This window comes from Nuphar pumila, chromosome 12, assembly GCF_984573655.1.
Source record: "Nuphar pumila chromosome 12, dmNupPumi1.hap1.1, whole genome shotgun sequence".
NCBI lineage: Eukaryota > Viridiplantae > Streptophyta > Magnoliopsida > Nymphaeales > Nymphaeaceae > Nuphar > Nuphar pumila.
This window is the reverse complement of record NC_143260.1, coordinates 9,316,041-9,336,770: the sequence shown is the minus strand read 5'-3', so window position 1 is coordinate 9,336,770 and position 20,730 is coordinate 9,316,041. Positions and strand designations below refer to the sequence as shown.

General features: G+C 36.2%; 1 protein-coding gene across 2 annotated transcripts in view; it reads left to right on the top strand.

The window, feature by feature from the left end:
• Window positions 1-2,902: 2,902 nt before the first annotated feature.
• The window catches only part of LOC149819926 (histidine-tRNA ligase), a 33,663-nt gene continuing 15,835 nt past the window's right edge, over window positions 2,903-20,730 (top strand). The window contains exon 1 of one of the 2 annotated variants that reach the window (XM_089982609.1): window positions 2,903-3,077. In XM_089982609.1, the coding sequence (XP_089838735.1) occupies window positions 3,039-3,077 (39 nt within the window). In that variant the 5' untranslated portion in view covers window positions 2,903-3,038. The remainder of the gene's footprint in view (window positions 3,078-20,730) is intronic. The other variant, XM_089982610.1, reaches the window with a different exon arrangement.

Sequence of the window (20,730 nt, the reverse complement as noted above, 5' to 3'; positions counted from 1 at the left end):
TGTGAGGGTGCTGAGAGGGAGGCACCGGATCAAACCCTACTGACGCATGAGCGTGTCTAGCAGCTTTTAGATATGGGCGATGTAAGGCAGGATGGTGGTGTCAGTGTGTGCCCTATCTGGAGTTGTTCTCCCTTCAGTGAAGGTTTCTCATCATAAAAAAAAAACGATTGTATTTACAATCGAGGTAGCAAACAATATTTTTTTTGTTTTTTTTTCATGTTTAACACCATAGATGTGATCTACTTGTTTTTATTAGTGATAACTGCTTTTTGTACCATAAATCTAACCTATATACAGGTTTTTTCAGTTATACAAAAATCAATAGCTATAAAATATTGATTTTTTAACTCATTAAAACATATTTTTTTGTCAAAAAACACAATGCAATGGTCGATTTCTACTAAATTGAGTCTTTGAGGTTAGATTGAGTCAAAGTAACACTCATTATGAGATTCCAACTCAACTATATATATATATATAGAGAGAGAGAGAGAGAGAGAATCACTGAAATATGAGAACTAAAGTGTGAACTGCTATTTTCATGAATTTTTTTGTTCTTTTTTCTTGAATCTAACCATACATATGTGATCTACATACTAGGGGTGTCAACGGGTCGGCTTTGGTTCGGACTCAGGTGGTACTAGACTTGGACTCGGTTTTTGGGTATGTTATCAGATCCAAATCCTGGTCTATTCGGGTCCACTATAAAAAAAATCATACCCAAACCTGATAAGAACTACATGAACCATACCCGGTAAAACCATATTTTTTTTATCATTTTTACTTTGAAAAATTGCGGGTCTTAATCATAACTCAGGTCAGGTCCGAGTCTAGTATAAAATTTCACAAACTATACCCGGGTCCATGTATTAATCGGACATTTGGGTTGAGACTCAGGTCTTATCATTTATCATCATACCCGGACCCTATAGGGTTTGGGTCCGGTCAGTCCGGGACCGTTGACACCCTAATTAGGACTATGCAAAAATCATAATTGCATGTGTTTGTACTTAATGTTAATGTAAAGGAAAATTTTTAAATACTCCGCAAACTTTTTGGTCTAATTTATTCGCACACCAAAAATTTTAAAGTATTACCCCCATTCGTAAGCTGACTTTATATTGTTCGGGGGTTTACTAAGTTATCATTTTACCCCCCAATAACTAGTGAAATAAAATTACTAACTTGAACAAAGTAAGTTTGATCTTAGATGCATAAAGGCTATCAGCAGAATATATTTAATGTAAAAGCTTTACCAACTAGGACGATACTTACTCTTGACCTCTTCGACAAAAAAACAAGATATTAACCAATAGACAGTACAATTTGTTGTTGTGAGTTTTAAAAACTTATATATGATTAAGTCTAAATTGTAGCAAGTCAATCAACCCAACTAGGGGTGTCAACTGGTCGGGTTTGGTTTGGACCCAGGTGAGACCAAACCTAAATTTGGTTTAAGATGCTGATACCCGATCCAATTTGGGTCCAATCAGACTTACAATATGTGAGAAAGAAGTCACGGCTGACCACCCTTTTATATATATATATATATATATATATATATATATATATATATATATATATATATATATATATATATATATATATATATATATATATAATTTAACTCGGCCTCTTTGCAGGGGAAGACACGTGGGTAGCATGGTCATTTTAATAAATTTAAAACGGAACTTATTAGAGGTAACTAAACTGGGGGTAGTTTTGATTAACCCACGCTAAAACTTTGGTGGGCATTTGCAAACTCTGAAATGTTTGTTGTAAAAATGAATTAGACTGAAAAGTTTAGGCGTATTTGAAAATTTACTCATATTTATTCATAATAGTTTACTTATTAAAAAACGTGTTACATTAGGTATTTTCTCATGTTCAAGTGTGTTATTAAAGAAGTAAGAAAAATCAAGCTCTCACATCACACTAAAACCTAATTGAAATTTTGTTAAATCAATTCAATCAAAACGATGATTCTTAATAAATAAGCAACGACAAATACATATATGTTCAAATTAAGAATTGAGTATATTTGTTAGGACACATGCATACACACATTATATATAAGAATGAATTGTCATTTCCAAAATGCAACTTAGTGCTCTCTCTCTCTCTCTCTCTCTCTCTTATATATACTGCCGGTGGAGCACCTAATCTCCACTAATAAAAGCTTCAAAATTTAAAAAAAAATGAACATTTTTCTTTGTTGATGAGACCCTACAGATATGATCTAGATCATTATTTAGTGGAAAGCAAGTTTTGGGTCATGCCATTATGACATAAATGCAGGTTTTTTTATGAACTTCAAAAATCAACGGCTCACAATGTACCAAAATTTTATGACTTAAAAATCTTATTTCTATATCCAAAAAACATGATCCCTATCAAATAAATTATGCAAGTACACCTATAAGGTCTCTAATTGATTGAGAAGATGCAGCCTACAACTATGATTTCTAGTAGGTGGGAGTAGGTGCTCCCCGAGAGCACCTTAGCATTACTCATATATATATATAGTTAAAAATAATTAAATTAGTCAATTATTATTAATGTTCTTACTTAAATCAGGTTAACGTTTTTCATTATCTAATTATAAAATCACCAATAAATTGATAATATATTGTTAATCATAAATTGTCCATAGGTTAATAGGTTTATGTCAGTGCTTCAGAAAACAATGTAGCAAGGGACAAGCTGGGTATTTTTTTTAAGAGGAGGCAATTGCTTGCAAATGCAACGTCTAATATGTCCAAACGAGCAAACTTTTTAGAGATTCTATAAGACCAGAAACCTCCACCGGACCCCAACAAAGAAATTAAATTATCATATTATATAAAAAATAAACATATAAAGTTTTGAAAGGGTAAAGAAATGGTGTGTGCTTAGTTGGTGTGGGGGGGGGGGGGAATTGTCTATGATCCATCAGAGCAAAAAGCTAACTGCTCTCTCTCTCTCTCTCTCTAGCTTCATCTCCACGCTGTTCCTCTACTCCCGCCAACACCACCACCGCCACAATCCTTCTGTTGTTTATGAAGGATCAAGGGTGCAACCCAACTGACCTCAACCAGGTTTATCTCATCTTCCTTGTGAATTCTTTTCGCTTGATCCTTTCTGGCTTTGATCCTTATCGAATGATTTGTGATCCCACTGTGTTTTCTGAGATTTTTTCTCTTGATGGGTTTGTGGGGATTCACAGGAACGCGGTGCTCTAAGTTTGTTTGTTTGTTTTTTCTCCTTAAATGGTGTTTTCATTTTACTTCTGTCGTTATTTTGCTTTCTCGCTCGTCGTATGCTTGAATTTGATCGTATTTGGTTGTTGGGTAATTGCGTTTTTTTGTTTTTAATAATTGGTTTTGCTTATTTCTGGGCATCTTTGTATTTTTTTTCTATGTTTCTGGTGCATGGTTTGTGGTAATGGGGTGTATTGATTTTGCATGTTTTCGTTATGATTTGTGAATTTAAGAATTAGTTCATTTTTTTGGGGAAATTTTTGCGTGGTTAAGTTTGTAAAGATCTCTGAGGGTTTAATCCCCTTATTTGATGTGTTTATGATCTGTATGAAGCTCGATTTCTTATTGTTTCGATGGATAGAATGCGGCTGTAGATGGTTTGCATGATCTTCATTCGGTTTTGGGCCTTGAGGGCACCTGATTTTAAGTGCAAATCAACAACGATTGGAGGAATGTGAGAGTTGCCTCTTGTGTGGTTTGAGAAACCTGGTTCCAAATGAAACTGAGTCTCCTTTGCCTGTAAGAAAATTTGGGAGTTTGATAGACATTCATGCTTCAAACCATTAGCTTGTAGTTTTGCTAATGACAGCACAAAGTTTTAAATTTGGACCATTTGGCGGCTCAGTAGCCTATTTTAATGTCAACACACTTATCATGTTGCCTTGTATTCTTTTGTTGTACGGATCACGGTCTCCACATAGTCATGATTGGATGTTCTCACTCTTTTTTGCACCCCAGCTTGAGATATTTGATTCTATCAGTTAGATCAGGCTCATCAAAACTCTAGTCAAATGTTTTTCTATGATTAATCAGCTTAAAAAATATATAAAACATAAATATTCATTTTAATAACATGATATATGAATTGAATGTATATGATGCCATATGTGTTAACTTTGCTTGATAGGATGCAGACAATGCTATGTGAAGTAATTTCTTGTATCTGAAGTGATCAATAACTCAATTTATATCTTATTTATGTAAAAAAGAGAAATAAGATAATATCATATCTTAAGCCATATAATATATTGTCAAGGATTTAAGCAAATCACTATGAAGGAGAGGCCGAATCAGTAGATTCCATAATATTTCTTTTCAAATATGATTTAGTCAAAAAGCCATCAAAAACCTGGTGGTACCTCTGATTATGAAGATTAACAGTATCAGGACCCCACATTGAAATATCTAGGATCAATAATTGGTAATGATGAAACTAGTAGCTGTGGATTTATATGATGATTCTAAATCATTCTAGTTTCTATTTATGATTTTTTGTTTATATATATATATATATATATATATATATATATATATATACAGAGAGAGAGAGAGAGAGAGAGAGATGTGATGCTAATTAAGTTGGGAATGGACCCAAGTGAACTGGTTCAAAAATTCATAGTTGCAGGTGATTTTGCTTAATTTGAACCTATAAGTGAAACATTGCTTTTGTTTTTTGTTCTATGAAATATGATTTCAGTGGGAAACATGATCTTTATTGTAAAATTTGATGCACCATGGGCTATTGATTTTTTAAAATTTCTCTCAAAACCTGTACAAAAGTAATATATTCCTAGTCTCATACATCCTTCCAGTAAACAAACTACAGAAATCACAGTAGTAGGGTCTTATTTATAAGACGTGATAATATGTTATAAACTAATAGGGTCCATTCTAGTCCATTTCCAACTTGGTTGTGTGTGTGTCAGTGTGTGCACACGTGAGAGAGAGGGAAAGAGGGGATTCTAAATTTCTAATGCATTGGCAGGCATAAGGTTTCATAGGATTTTCCCACCCTTTTTGAGAGTCAAAGTAAATTCATCGAGAGGAAAGAATAAGAAAAATAGAAAGGATGATAGAAGGAAGAAACAAAAAAATGAGGACTATGGACCCCATATATGAACAATTGAATATGGAACAAGCCTTACTCGGAAAAAAAAACTGTGAGATAACTCCCAATCAAAAAGAGCCAATCCAGCTAAATCATTTGCTTCCCAAAAGTTGTTAATCCACAATTTCAAGGTAACTAGGATACCATGATGAATATGGAAAGGATTAAAGAATCTGCCTGTAAAATTTCTCTAATGTCTCTTTCCTACCATTTACACTGTCACGCTAGAGCCAACAACGATTTCCAAATGAAATGCCACTTCTCATTCAGCCTCCAACTTTTTAAGGGCTAAAATGACCTGCCATATCAAGAGGTCAGCCTCCCAAATCATACTCTGTTCATTGCAGAGGATTTGAGAGTTTGCTGAAAAATGAGCATGAAGAGAAAAATGATAACAAGATTCCTCATGCACCCAAAGCTGCCCTTGACTATGGGTTTATGCACAAGAGGCAAATAAGTTACTCACACAACCCAACTATGGGTTCAAGCACAAAAGCCACTGAAGGCCAAGAGAACACATAAAAAATAATAATTTTATTGAGTAGGGAATGCACACAATATCATAACATACAAGGAACCAAAGGTCTCATATCTATACACTTCAAGGGTGTGAGAGACGAGAGTTGTCAGTTGAGGAAGGGGGAGCAAGAAGTGATATGGGAAGCAGAAACGAGAAGCGAGGCACTTTCAAAATTTTAGAAAGCAGGAAGCGTGGGATGAGTAGTCACACCCTATGAATATGAACCAATATGAGAATTTCGTTTGGGCGTTCCCTACTGAGCGACGCGCTGTACTCTATAGGCCTGGAGGCAGTGATAAATGGGCAAGGGTTGCTTGGTTGTCGCCCAGAAGCGACGCGTCACACCGGCGCCCAGGTGTGGTGTCAAATAGGCAAGGGTTCCCTCACTTTGTTGGACGGGTGGGGGTAAAGAAGATAGTTCAAGACCATAAAATTAGGTTAGCCACTTGGAACATAGGGTCTTTAACTGATAAGTTGGTAGAGTTAGTAGATGTTATGTATAGGAGAAAGATTGATATTTTATGTCTACAAGAGACCAAATGGGTAGGTGAGAAAGCAAAAGTGATAGAACCTTGGGGATATAAGATTTGGTATACAGGAATAAATAGGAATAAGAATGGAGTAGGGATTGTTATTAGTCGTGAGTTTATAGATAATGTAGTTGAGGTCCGTAGGAAGGGTGATAGGATTTTACTTATTAAATTAGTATTAGGTACGGATATTATTAATATTATTAGTGTTTATGCACCTCAAGTAAGTTTAGATGATTCCATTAAGCGTCAATTTTGAGAAGATTTAGATGGAGTAGTACAAGGGATATCTTATGAAGAAAAGCTTTTCATCGGCGGTGACCTTAATGAACATGTAGGCATTAGTAGGGATGGATTTAAGAGTTAGTTTAGGAAGATGGAGTCTCACCTAGTAACATTTAAAAGTGGGGTTAATACGTGTCAGATAGATTTTTTTCCCACTTAGAAAGAGAGATAGGGGTTGTTACATCGATTGTAAGGTTATATCGGAAAAAAGTGTAGCTACACAACATAGAGTCTTAATTTTAGATCTTAGATTTAAAAAATACCGCAAAAGGGATAGACAAAGGATAGATCCTAGAATTAAGTGGGGGGCACTGAAAGGAGCTAAACAAGAAATGTTTGTAGAGCAGGTAGTTAAGGAAGCTGATTGGTGTCTCGAGGAGGATTCAGAATCAATGTTGAATAAGATAGCGGGTTGCATGAGAAAGGTGGCTAAGGAGGTATTGGGTGAGTCTAAAGGCGGTGCACCGCTAGGTAAGGATACATCATGGTGGAACGAGGATGTCAAATTAGCTATTAAGGTTAAAAGAGAGTGTATTAGAAATCTAAGTAAGAGTCGTGATAATGAGAATTTGGAGAAGTATATGATAGCAAAGAAGGAAGCTAAAAAAATAGTTCGAAACGCGATGGATAATGTATATAAGGAGGTTTATGACAAGTTGGATACCAAAGAGGGCGAGAAGGATATTTATAGGCTTGCAAAGATGAGAGATAGGAAATCGAGGGATTTGGGTATGGTTAGATGTATCAAAGATGAAACACAAAGAGTTTTAGTCAAAGATGAGGAGATTAAGTTGAGATGGAAAGATTATTTTGATAAGCTATTTAATGGAAGTCATGCTCAGGATCTTAGAGACTTCTCCATTCCTTTTCATGAGATGAATCGTGACTTCATGCGCAAGATTCAAAAGAAAGAAATTGCAGAGGCTTTGAAGAAAATGAAATCAAGAAAGGCAGTTGGCCCAGATGGTATACCTATCGAGGCTTGGAAATGCTTGGGTGAGAAAGGTTTAGAATGGTTGACAAATCTTTTTAACAAGATTTGGCGGACAAATAAGATGCCTAATGAGTGGAGGAAGAGTATTTTGGTGCCTCTATATAAGAATAAGGGTGATATACAAGATTGCACAAACTATCGTGGTATAAAACTCAAGGTTGTTAAATGCGATGAGGCGAAGCGAGGTGTTGAGCCTGCGTTTCGCCTCTGAGGCGTACGCCTCTCACAACTGGTATGGAAGTGAAGCGGTGGGAGGGGAGGCAGGGAGCGGCGGAGGAGCAGTTGATCGGCACGTGGCGGTGGATCCACTGGCACTTGGCGTTAGCACAACCGATGAATTGGGCAGAGGAGGAAGACTTGGGGATGAAGGAGGGGGTTCTGGAGGTTGATGAGGGGCAATTTGCGCATCACAGCATGCCTCAGTACCTTAAGCGTGCGCCTCGCCTCTGAGGCGTACGCTTCAGGTACTGAGTCGTACGCCTCTCACAACACTGATAAAACTCATGAGTCATACTATGAAACTTTGGGAGAGGGTGATTGAGTATAGGTTGAGGAAGGTTGTCATGTTATCAGAGAATCAATTTGGTTTTATGCCTGGAAGATCAACTATGGAAGCTATACATCTTCTTAGACAACTTATTATTGAGAGATTTAGAGAGAGGAACAAAGATTTGCATATGGTTTTTATTGATTTGGAGAAGGCATACGATAGAATACCTAGGGATGTTCTTTGGTGGACAATCTTGAAGAAAGGTGTTTCTCTCAAGTACATTAGTATAATTAAAGATATGTACGAAGGAGTAGTAACCAATGTCCGCACTTGTGGAGGGGTGACAACCAATTTTCCTATAACGGTTGGGTTACATCAAGGATCTGCATTAAGCCCTTTCCTATTTGCTATAGTGATGGATGAGCTTACGAGATCAATTCAAGAAAATGTGTCGTGGTGTATGTTGTTTGCTGATGATATTGTTTTGATTGATGAGTCTACAGCTGGGGTTAATGCTAAGTTAGAATTATGGAGACAGACATTGGAAGCAAGAGGTTTTAAGTTGAGTAAGAGTAAGACAGAATATATGGAATGTCGGTTTAGTAAGCAACGAAGTAGTGATGGGAGTGTAGTGAAGCTTGGTGAGCAAGAAATACCGGTGGATGATTGTTTCAAATATTTGGGATCTATCTTTCAAAAGTGTGGAGAAATTGATGGAGATGTAAATCATAGGATAAAGGTTGGGTGGATGAAATGGAAAAGTGCAACTGGAGTGTTGTGCGATCGTAGAATGTCATTGCGGTTGAAGGGAAAGTTTTATAGGACGACTATTAGGCCCACTTTACTATATGGTACGGAATGTTGGGCTGCCAAGAGACATCATATTCAAAAAATGAGTGTGGCTGAGATGCGTATGCTTCGATGGATGTGTGAAAATACAATAAAGGATAAGATTCGAAACGAGGAGATACGTAAGAAGGTAGGCGTTGCATCCATTGAAAATAAGATGAGAGAGAATCGTTTACGGTGGTTTGGACATATTCGGCGAAGGCCTAATGATGCTCCAGTTAGGAGGATGGAGAAATGGGAAAATATATTAGTTAAAAGAGGTCGGGGTAGGCCTAAGAAGACTTGGATGAAAATGATTGGAAAGGATATGAATGCTTTGAACCTCACCCACGACATGACTTTGGATATAAATTATTGGAGGAGAAGGATTCATGTGGAAGACCCACAATGATTTTCTTATTTGGTTTATATCGCCGACCCCAATTATTTTGGGATGAAGGCATAATTGTTGTTGTTGTTGTAGGAAGCATGGGACGACTTAGAAGCGAACCAGGAATCGTTTCAGAAGCGACCTAGGAAGCGAGGGGGAAGCGAAAAAAGGAAAAATAATAACAAAAATAAAAAATACAAAAATAAAAATAAAAAAGGGGGAAACGTGGGAGAAGCGAGCTTCCCCAAAATGGGAAGTGTGCTTCTCCTAAATTGGGAAGCACGTCTCAAAATTTTTTTGCGCGTCCCCACTTCATGTGACGCTTTCGGTAACTCTGTGAGAGACTCCCTTTCTAGTCATTGGGGAGCTCCCAACGACTATATTGTCAAGGACTAAAAAGCCCTTGACAATATATACAAAGACAAAAAAATAATAAAGAAAAACAAAAATGTAAAAAATAAGTTCTGCCCCTAATAGGCAGATCCTATTACAAGGGTCAAAATACCAAAATACCTTTAGAGGGTATTACCTATTACAACCATAATATATATATGAACATCGTGTACTATATTTTAACATCCCTCCCTCAAACTCACGATGCCACAACCGAGAGTTTGTAAGAAGGAAATGAAATCTCGGAGATGAAAGCACTTTGGTGAATAAGTCTGCCAATTGATACTCGGATGGCACATACGACAATGTAATGGTCTTCAAGAATTCTTCTCTAACATAATGACAATTTATTTTGATGTATTTGGTTCGCTCATGGAATGTGTGATTGCTCACAATGTAAATTGCGCTTTTGTTGTCACAACATAATCTTAAGGGTTCTACTACGTGAACTCTTAAGTCTTCTAGCAACTGTTTCAAGAATCTCAACCACACCAACTCAATAGTAGTAGTTGTCATAACTCGATACCTATGTCACATGGGTGCGGGTGCGGGTGCGGGCGCGGGTGCGGGGATTCGGCACTTCCAAAAAACCCGGGTGCGGGGGTGCGGCAGGGGCAAAAATGTAATAAGTAATATATATATATATATATATAAAGGGGGTTGGGGAATAGGCGGGTTTTTTTTTTTAAACTTTGCAGCTGTCAGCAGCTGTGCGTGAAAAACTTACTTTATGCTAGTCTGTCAGCAGCTGACAGACTAGCATAAAGTTTTTTTAAAAAAATTTCGAAGCCCATTTGGGCAATTTTTTTTTTTTAAAAATGGACATTAATGATCCTGGGTGCGGTCAACGCACCCAGGATCGAGTTGACCGCACCCGGTGCGGCACCCGCACCCGCGTCGAGTCGCGTCGACGCGGGTGCGGCACCCTCCTAGCCGAATCCCTGTGACACAACTCGATACTGTGCTTTTGTGGAAGAAAAATATACCTTTTGTTGTTTATTTTATTTTCATAAAATCAAGGAGTCATCTATAAATACACAAAAACATGTAGTTGAGTGTTGATCATTCACATCTCAACCTCATTCAGAGTCTAAATATGAATCTTCTAATTGAGAAGAAGATGACAAAAATAAACCATAATCAATAGTACTTTTAATGTATCTAATAATCCTCATTACAACACTCATATATACTATAGTAGGAGGATGCTAAAATTGACTAGTAGAATGAATGACATGATCAATATCCAGTCGAGTAATAGAAAGATAAGTTAGAGCTTCAATCATTTGTTTGTATGGAGTTTGGTCCTTCAGAGGTTCTTCATCATCTTTCTTCATCTTGGCATTGATGGCCTCTGCAACTCGAATAGCAAAGAAAACCAAGATTTGTCATATCAAAGTCCTATGATAATCATATCATTCACGTAGAGAAGTAGAATTATTATACCTATATCAAAAGACTTAGACGGGTGTGGGTAAAGAAGTTAGTCCAAGACCATAAAATTAGGTTAGCCACTTGGAACATAGGGTCTTTAACTGGTAAGTTGGTAGAGTTAGTAGATGTTATGTGTAGGAGAAAGATTGATATTTTATGTCTACAAGAGACCAAATGGGTAGGTGAGAAGGCAAAAGTGATAGAACCTTGGGGATATAAGATTTGGTATACAGGAATAAATAGAAATAGGAATGGAGTAGGGATTGTTATGAGTCGTGAGTTTATAGATAATGTAGTTGAGGTCCGTAGGAAGGGTGATAGGATTTTACTTATTAAATTAGTATTAGGTACGGATATTATTAATATTATTAGTGTTTATGCACCTCAAGTAGGTTTAGATGATTCCATTAAGCGTCAGTTTTGGGAAGATTTAGATGGAGTAGTACAAGGGATATCTTATGGATAAAAGTTTTTCATCGGCGGTGACCTTAATGGACATATAGGCATTAGTAGGGATGGATTTGAGAGTATCCATGGAGGCTATGGTATAGGAAAAAGAAACGAAAGTAGAGAAAGGATTTTAGATTTTGGTTTGTCCTATGATATGATCTTAGCAAACACTTGGTTTAGGAAGAGGGAGTCTCACCTAGTAACATTTAAAAGTGGGGTTAATACGAATCAAATAGATTTTTTCCTACTTAGAAAGAGAGATAGGGGTTGTTGCATCGATTGTAAGGTTATACCGGGAGAAAGTGTAGCTATACAACATAGAGTCTTAATTTTAGATCTTAGATTTAGAAAATACCGCAAAAGGGATAGACAAAGGATAGATCCTAGAATTAAGTGGGGGCACTGAAAAGAGCTAAACAAGGAATGTTTGTAAATCAGGTAGTTAAGGAAGTTGATTGGTGTCTCGAGGAGGATTCAGAATCAATGTTGAATAAGATAGCGGGTTGCATGAGAAAGGTGGCTAAGGAGGTATTGGGTGAGTCTAAAGGCGGTGCACCGCTAGGTAAGGATACATTATGGTGGAACGGGAATGTCAAATTAGCTATTAAGGTTAAAAGAGAGTGTTATAGAAATCTAAGTAAGCGTCGTGATAATGAGAATTTGGAGAAGTATATGATAGTAAAGAAGGAAGCTAAAAAAGTAGTTCAAAACGCGAGGGATAAGGTATATAAAGAGGTTTATGACAAGTTGGATACCAAAGAGGGCGAGAAGGATATTTATAGGCTTGCAAAGATGAGAGATAAGAAATCGAGGGATCTGGGTATGGTTAGATGTATCAAAGATGAAACACAAAGGGTTTTAGTCAAAGATGAGGAGATTAAGTTGAGATGGAAAGATTATTTTGATAAGCTATTTAATGGAAGTCATGCTCAGGATCTTGGAGACTTGTCCATTCTTTTTCATGAGATGAATCGCGACTTCATGCGCAAGATTCAAAAGAAAGAAATTGCAGAGGCTTTGAAGAAAATGAAATCAAGAAAAGCAGTTGGCCCAAATGGTATACCTATCGAGGCTTGGAAATGCTTGGGAGAAAAATGTTTAGAATGGTTGACAAATCTTTTTAACAAGATTTGACGGACAAATAAGATGCCTAATGAGTGAATGAAGAGTACTTTGGTGCCTCTATATAAGAATAAGGGTGATATACAAGATTGCACAAACTATCGTGGTATAAAACTCATGAGTCATACTATGAAACTTTGGGAGAGGGTGATTGAGTCTAGGTTAAGGAAGGTTGTCATGATATCGGAGAATCAATTTGGTTTTATGCCTGGAAGATCAACTATGAAAGATATACATCTTCTTAGACAACTTATTGAGAGAAATAGATAGAGGAACCAAGATTTGCATATGGTTTTTATTGATTTGGAGAAGGCATACGATAGAGTACCTAGGGACGTTCTCTGGTGGACAATGATGAAGAAAGGTGTTTCTCTCAAGTACATTAGTATAATTAAAGATATGTACGAAAGAGTAGTAACCAATGTCCGCACTTGTGGAGGGGTGACAACCAATTTTCCTATAACGGTTGGGTTACATCAAGGATCTGCATTAAGCCATTTCCTATTTGCTATAGTGATGGATGAGCTTACGAGATCAATTCAAGAAAATGTGCCATGGTGTATGTTGTTTGCTGATGATATTGTTTTGATTGATGAGTCTAGAGCTAGAGTTAATGCTAAGTTAGAATTATGGAGACAGACATTGGAAGCAAGAGGTTTTAAGTTGAGTAAGAGTAAGACAGAATATATGGAATGTCGGTTTAGTAAGCAACGAAGTAGTGATGGGAGTGTAGTGAAGCTTGGTGAGCAAGAAATACCGGTGGATGATTGTTTCAAATATTTGGGATCTATCATTCAAAAGTATGGAGAACTTGATGGAGATGTAAATCATAGGATAAAGGTTGGGTGGATGAAATGGAAAAGTGCAACTGGAGTGTTGTGCGATCGTAGAATGCCATTGTGGTTGAAAGGAAAGTTTTATAGGACGACTATTAGGCCCGCTTTACTATATGGTACGGAATGTTGGGCTGCCAAGAGACATCATATTCAAAAAATGAGTGTAGCTGAGATGCGTATGCTTAGATGGATGTGTGGAAATACAATAAAAGATAAGATTCTGAAAGAGGAGATACGTAAGAAGGTAGGTGTTGCACCCATTGAAAATAAGATGAGAGAGAATCGTTTACGGTGGTTTGAACATATTCGGCGAAGGCCTAATGATGCTCCAGTTAGAAGGATGGAGAAATGGGAAAATATATTAGTTAAAAGTGGCTGGGGTAGGCCTAGGAAGACTTGGATGGAGATGATAGGAAAGGATATAAATGCTTTGAACCTCACCGAGGACATGGCATTGGATAGAAATGATTGAAGGAGAAGGATTCATGTGGAAGACCCAGAATGATTTTCTTTGTTGGTTCATATCGCTGTCCCCAATTATTTTGGGATGAAGGTGTAGTTGTTGTTGTTGTTGTTGTATCAAAAGACTTAACAAATAATGCAGTGTCAGTATGACAAGATTTAAAACCTAGTTGAATCATCATTGTTGAACCGATCGTACTAAGCCTTAGGGGTTTGCTTTAGGCCATACAAAGTCTTCCACAAGTGAAGGACTTTTCCATGTGCTAACCTTAATCCTTGGGGAGGTTTCATATAAACTTTCTCATTAACATTATCATCAATAAAATCATTTTTAACATTCATTCGAAAAATAGGTTATTTCCTAATGGATGCTATAGCAGTAAGAGTTCTAACAATAGTCATTATAGCAATCGGGGCAAATGTTTCCTCATAGTCTATTATGTATTCTTGAGTCTATCCCTTAGATACTAGCCTAACTTTATATCTTTCTAATGTCTCATAATTTTTAGTTTTAATTTTATAAACCCATCTACAGCCTATAGTTTTCTTTCTTATAGGCAATGATTGAATTTCTCAAGTTTTTGCTTTTTCTAAAGCTTCTAATTTATTATTCATAGCTTCAATCCATTATTGATGATTCATAGCCTCATTATAAGAAGATGGTTTTATATACGAGTGTATGGCGGTAAAACATGCTCTATACTTAGGTTCAAAAGATTCATAAGACATAAATCTACTAGGTGCTTTGGAAATCTTCATGCATCTTATAATACTAGATGAATTTATGTCTTGATGTTGTGAATATTTTTCTAATGCACATGGAGGATGATCTTCGGTATGACGAGCGTAGGCTTGAACTTCGTTGTGTGATTCAACTATATCATTATGATTTTTACTATCATTCTTATGTGCATCATGGGTGTCCTCATTGTCACTCTCATGTACATCATGAATGCCACTATCATTATTCTCATTGATACTATCATTATCATCAACTTTAACATGCTCATTAGCAAGATAAAAAACAAAGGAATATTCATAATATTTCTTAGACTCAATTTTATCAAATCCATTTTCCTTTTCAAAAAAGGTGATATTTCTCGAAACATGAAGCTTGTCCTTTTAAATCTCATAACACCTATACCCCTTTTGATTTTGTTTCATATTCCAAAAATATACAAGGAATGATTTTTGCGAAAAGTTTATTAATTTTTGTTAGTAAGGACAAAGTTTTTACAACAAAAAACTCTTAATCTTTTATAGTCGGGTGGAGTTTTAAATAATTTTTATATAAGAGAAATGTTTCCAAGAGAATTTAAGAGCACTCTATTAATCAAATAAACTATCGTAATAGCGGCTTCGTCTAAAAAAATTTAGGAACATTTTTTGATATAAGAAGAGCCCTAGTGGTTTTTGTGAAAATCCCTATAAAAAGAAATTTTGTGTAAAAACACAATGCTAGAAACACGAGGTGTGCACAAAGGCACAAAAGGAAAACTTCTCACAAGTGCACAACGGCATGGATACAAATGCACAAAAGTAAAAAATATCAACTTGAATATATTGGGTCCCAAAAGGGGCTTTATAAAAGCATAGAGAAACCTAAAGGGGGTCACCCCTATTTATAAGGCCATGGAGACATGGGGGGCTCCAACACACATGTTGGAGCCCCTCCAACGGTTAGAATTCTAACCGTTAGAGGGGGGGCTCCAACATGTGCATTGAGAGCCCCCACATGTCAAATCAACCAAAAAGAAAAAAGACAAAAAGAAAAATACAACAAAAGAAAATGTAAAAAATATACAATCATATTCTCAAGTGAGAATATGCGTAAAATATGTGAATTTACATAAATACCCTTATCGGGTTTGAGATATATATTTATATATATATATATACTTAGATAGATACATATACATATATAGATCTATATATGTATATGTATCTTTATATATATATATATATATATATATATATATATATAAGAGACTACATTTTAACACTCTCCCTCAAACTTAGGGTGTGACAACCGAAAGTTTGCCAAGAAGGAAGTTAAATCTTGGAGAGCACAACGCCTTTGTGAAGAAGTCTGTCATTTGATATTCTGATGTAACATAAGGAAGGTCAATGATTCTTCTTAAATATTCTTCACGAATATAGTGGCAGTCCATCTCGATATGCTTCGTGCGCTTATGAAATGTGTGATTTTTGGCAATATAGATTGTACTTTTATTATCACAACATAATTTTGTGGGCCCTAGAACTTGAATATTCATATCTTCCAACAAATTGTGAATCCAAACAATCTCCATGGTGGTAGATGCCATGGCTCTATACTCGGCTTCGGTGGATGAAAGCGATACTTTATGTTGCTTCTTGTATCTCCATGAAATTAATGATTCCCCTAAAAAATACAAAAACCAGTGGTGGAGTGACGGTTACTTAGGTCACCTCCCTAATCAGAGTCAGTATAAGCAATTAAATTCAATTCAGAAGAAGATAAATATACCCCCTTGTTTATTGTACCCTTTATGTATCTAACGATGCGGAGAATGACGTTCATATGAATTGTAGTAGGTGCATGTTGAAACTGACTAGCAACATGTACTGTATGAGAATTATAAGGCCTCGTAATGCTGAGATACGTTAAAGATTCAACCAGTTGCCGGTAAGGTGTGGGATCTTTTAGGAGAATCCCATCATCAATCTTTATCTTTGAACCTACTATTTTAGGAGTTTCACAAACCTTATCATCTGTGATTCCTGATCTGTCAAGAATCTCACAAGCAAGTTTAGTTTGAGACAAAAAATAGCCTCTGTGAGAATAAACAACCTCAATTCTCAAAAAATATGTCAGAAATCCTAAGTCTGATATTTCAAATCTTGAAGTTAAGATAAATTTAATGTTCTTGATTCTTTTTACATCATCACCTGTTATTAACATATCATCAACATATAACAGTAATATAACAATCCCTGCATCAGATTTCTTAACAAATAATGCAGTGTCAGTATAGCATGAAGTGAAACCATTTTCAGTCATTACATTATTAAACCTATCGTGCCAAGCCTTGTGAGCTTATTTCAAGCCATAAAGAGCTTTACGAAGACGAATAACTTTATTTTTAGGAATTTTCATACCATGTGGAACATCCATGTAGACTTCTTCGTTAAGATCACCATTTAGAAAGGCATTTTTGACATCCATTTGATAAATATTTCATTTTCTAATTGAAGCAATGGTGATGAGACATCTGACAGTAACCATACGAGCTACTGGAGCAAATGTCTCTTCATAGTCAATCCTGTATTCTTGACTATACCCTTTAGCAACTAGACGAGCTTTATACCTCTCAAGAGATCCATCACTCTTGGTTTTGACTTTGAACACCCATCGACATCCTATAGTTTTCTTTTCACTGGGAAACGTTTGAAATTCTCAAGTGTTGGTTTTCCTAAGCGCTTTGAGTTCACTCTCCATGGCTTCTCTCCATTCAATACATCATTTGGCATCTTCAAAAAATTTTGGTTCAAAATATGAGTGAATGGCACTTAAGCAAGCCCGATATTTAGGAGAGAAAGAATCAAAAGATACGAATCTAGAGGGAGTTCTTCTAATTCTCTCGGTTCTTCTAGGGTTTGAATTATGTGGGAAGATAGATTCGTTAGGTTTACTATATTGCTCAATAGCACTTCTAAAGGTGTGTTTATCTCTATGAGTATAGGTGATAGGGTCTCCAGTTATATTTTCTTCTTGAGAGGTAGTAAGGTTAGAGTTATTGTTGATTTCAACCACTTCATTGTCACTGTTATATGTTGATTCATCATCACTAGAGATATCATCTTTAGATAAAAGATCAAAAAGAAAGGAATAGTCGACATTTTCTAAATAAGATTCATCCTTTTGAAAACCACTATCATTTTCCAAAAATGTTACATTCCTTGAGACATATAACTTATCATTTTTAGTATCATAACATCGAAACCCTTTTTGGGTTTTTGAGTAGCCAAGAAAAGTACAAGGAATAGCTTTAGGTGAGAGTTTATCATTTTTATCTGTAAGAAGAAATCACTTACAACCAAAAACTCTTAATCTATTATAATCGAGCTCTTTTTCATATAGAGTTTCGAAAAGAGAGATTTTATCTAAATTTTTGGATGGAAGACGATTAATAAGATAAACTAAAGCAAGAGCTGCGTCGACCCAAAATTTTTTTGGAATACTTTGAGAAATAAGAAGGGTTCTAGTGGTTTCAATGATATGCCTATGCTTCATTTCGGCTAACCCATTTTGTTGTGGGTCTTAGGACACGATCTTTGATGGACAATACCATAGTCTTCAAGATATTTCTTAAATTCATTGGAAAGATATTCGCCTCCGGAATCGGTCTTAAATATCTTTAAATTACTATTAAATTGATTCTTAATTATCATATGATATGATTTAAAACATGAAAACACTTCATGCTTATGTTTAATGAAATATATCCAACAATATCGAGAAAAATCATCCACAAAAATCACATAATAGGCAAAGCCTCCCTTGGATATGACGGGTGCCTGTCCCCAAACATCCGAATGAACAATTTCAAAAGGTTTTGTGGTAAACATAGATCTTTGTTTAAAAGGCATACTTCTCATTTTTCCAAGAATACAATCATTACAAGAGAAAGTACTTTTACAAAGATTTTTAATAAAATGCAAATAGGATAACTTGGTGATGTTGGGATGACCAAGTCTTTTGTGTCAAACATTTATGTATTTATGTTGGGCCACATTACAAAAAGGGGTTTTAGGGATTTGAAGAGAATCCACATAGTACAAGTCTCCCTTCTAGCATTCCCCAATCAACTTCCCGGACTGGTGATCCTGTATTAAACATTTATTAGATGAAAATTGAATGTCACATCCAGGGTCCGAGAGTTGAGAGACAAAAAGTAAGTTCAAATTCAATTTCGGTATAAATCTAATTTTGGGAATAAAGAAATTTTGAGTTTCAAAGTTTCCAATCTCCTTAATTTCAAGAGAAGTGCCATCCGTGGTTGAAACAAAAGATGGTGACGAACTTTTAGAATATTCAGAAAGAGAGGAAATGTTTGGAGACGTATGAAATGAAGCACCTGAGTCTAAAAGCCAAGAAGTTTTACCTGGAGGGGAAGGAGTAGATACGACGACACCGAAAATGGCTCCCTTAAGAAGAGGTTGAAGAGCTTTCATAATTTGATTTAGAGAGAGAGCTCCATTTGTGGAAGTAGATGTACCTTCTTTTTGAGGTTGGGATGTGGTTGTCATAGCCAATAATTTCTTCCATTTGGGACAAATCGGTTTGATGTGACCCAGTTCTTTGCAAAAGTGACACAATTTTGCTATAGTCCCTTCTTCTATCGTGTCCTCCATTGTATCCTTGATTTTGATTTTTAAAATGTGGGGGTTTATATGTCCTCAAGTTGTTCTCGAGCCTAGAAACGACATTCACCCCATCACATTCTTCTTGATTTGTGGGCATTGCAAGAACACTTGGACTTTACTTGCTAATGACCATACGAGTTTCCTCTCCACTTAATTTTGTAATGACGTCTTCTAGAGAGGGAGAGGTGAAGGAGGATAGAAGAGAATATTTAATTTGCTCAAACTCGGGTCTTGGCCCATTCAAAAAATTAAAAAATCGATCATTTTCTAATTGTTTATGACAAAGCTCTATGGCCTCCCCACTCCACTTTGGTTTGAGCATAGCAAGCTCATCCCAAACGGAGGAGAGTTCGGCAAAATACTCCCTTATAGTCATTTTCCCTTAGAGAAGAGTTAACGCCCTCTTTTGGAGATAATACTTATGAGACAAGTCCTTAGAGGTGTACATCTTTTCAAGATACTCCCAAACTTGAGATGCCTTTTTGAACTTTATAATATTGTCATTGATTCTTGTATCAACGAAAGAGAAGATCCATGACAAGATTTTGAAGTTCTTCATTTCTCATTCCTCGTGTTTTTTGCTATATTCTTCAAGAGCCTTGGTCCATTCATCTCCCTCAAGAATTTTTATTTCCCCTCTTTCAACCAAAGTGATTTTAGGCTCCGGTTCCGGAATCGAGCCTTGAACGTAACCCCAAAGCCCTTTTCCTTTAATGTGAGCTTTCATATTTCTGGTCCACACGTGATAGTTGGAGCCATTTAGCTTGAAACCAAGAGAAAAATGAGTCTTTTTCACCCATTAGAGAGATAAGATGAGAGAAAAGAGTATGTACCACAGTAAGATTTTAAATCTTACTTGTTGTAGTAATCTTTTAAAATATTGGATGAAGAAGAGTCTTCACGTCAATTTCCAAAATGTTGAAGGCATGCTTTTCGAGGAACTCAATATTTGTAAAGAACCGCACCAATTTCTTTCTCCAAGTAACCTGGCTCTGATACCATGTGAAAATCTCTATAAAAAAAGATTTTGTGTAAAAATAGAATGCTATAAATACAAGGTGTCCATAAAGGCACAAAAGGAGAACTTCTCACAAGTGCACAAAGGCACGGATACAAATGCACAAAAGTAAAAAATATCAACTTGAATATATTGGGTCCCAAAAAGGGCTTTACAAAGGCATAGAGAAACCTAAAGGGGGTCACCCCTATTTATAAGGCCATGGAGACATGGGGGGCTCCAATACACATGTTGGAGCCCCTCCAACGGCTAGAATTCTAACCGTTGGAGGGGGGCTCCAACATGTGCATTGAGAGCCCCCACATGTCACATCAACCAAAAAGAAAAAAAGACAAAAAGAAAAATACAACAAAAGAAAATGTAAAAAATGTACAATCATATTCTCAAGTGAGAATATGCGTAAAATATATGAATTTACATAAATACCCTTATCGAGTTTGA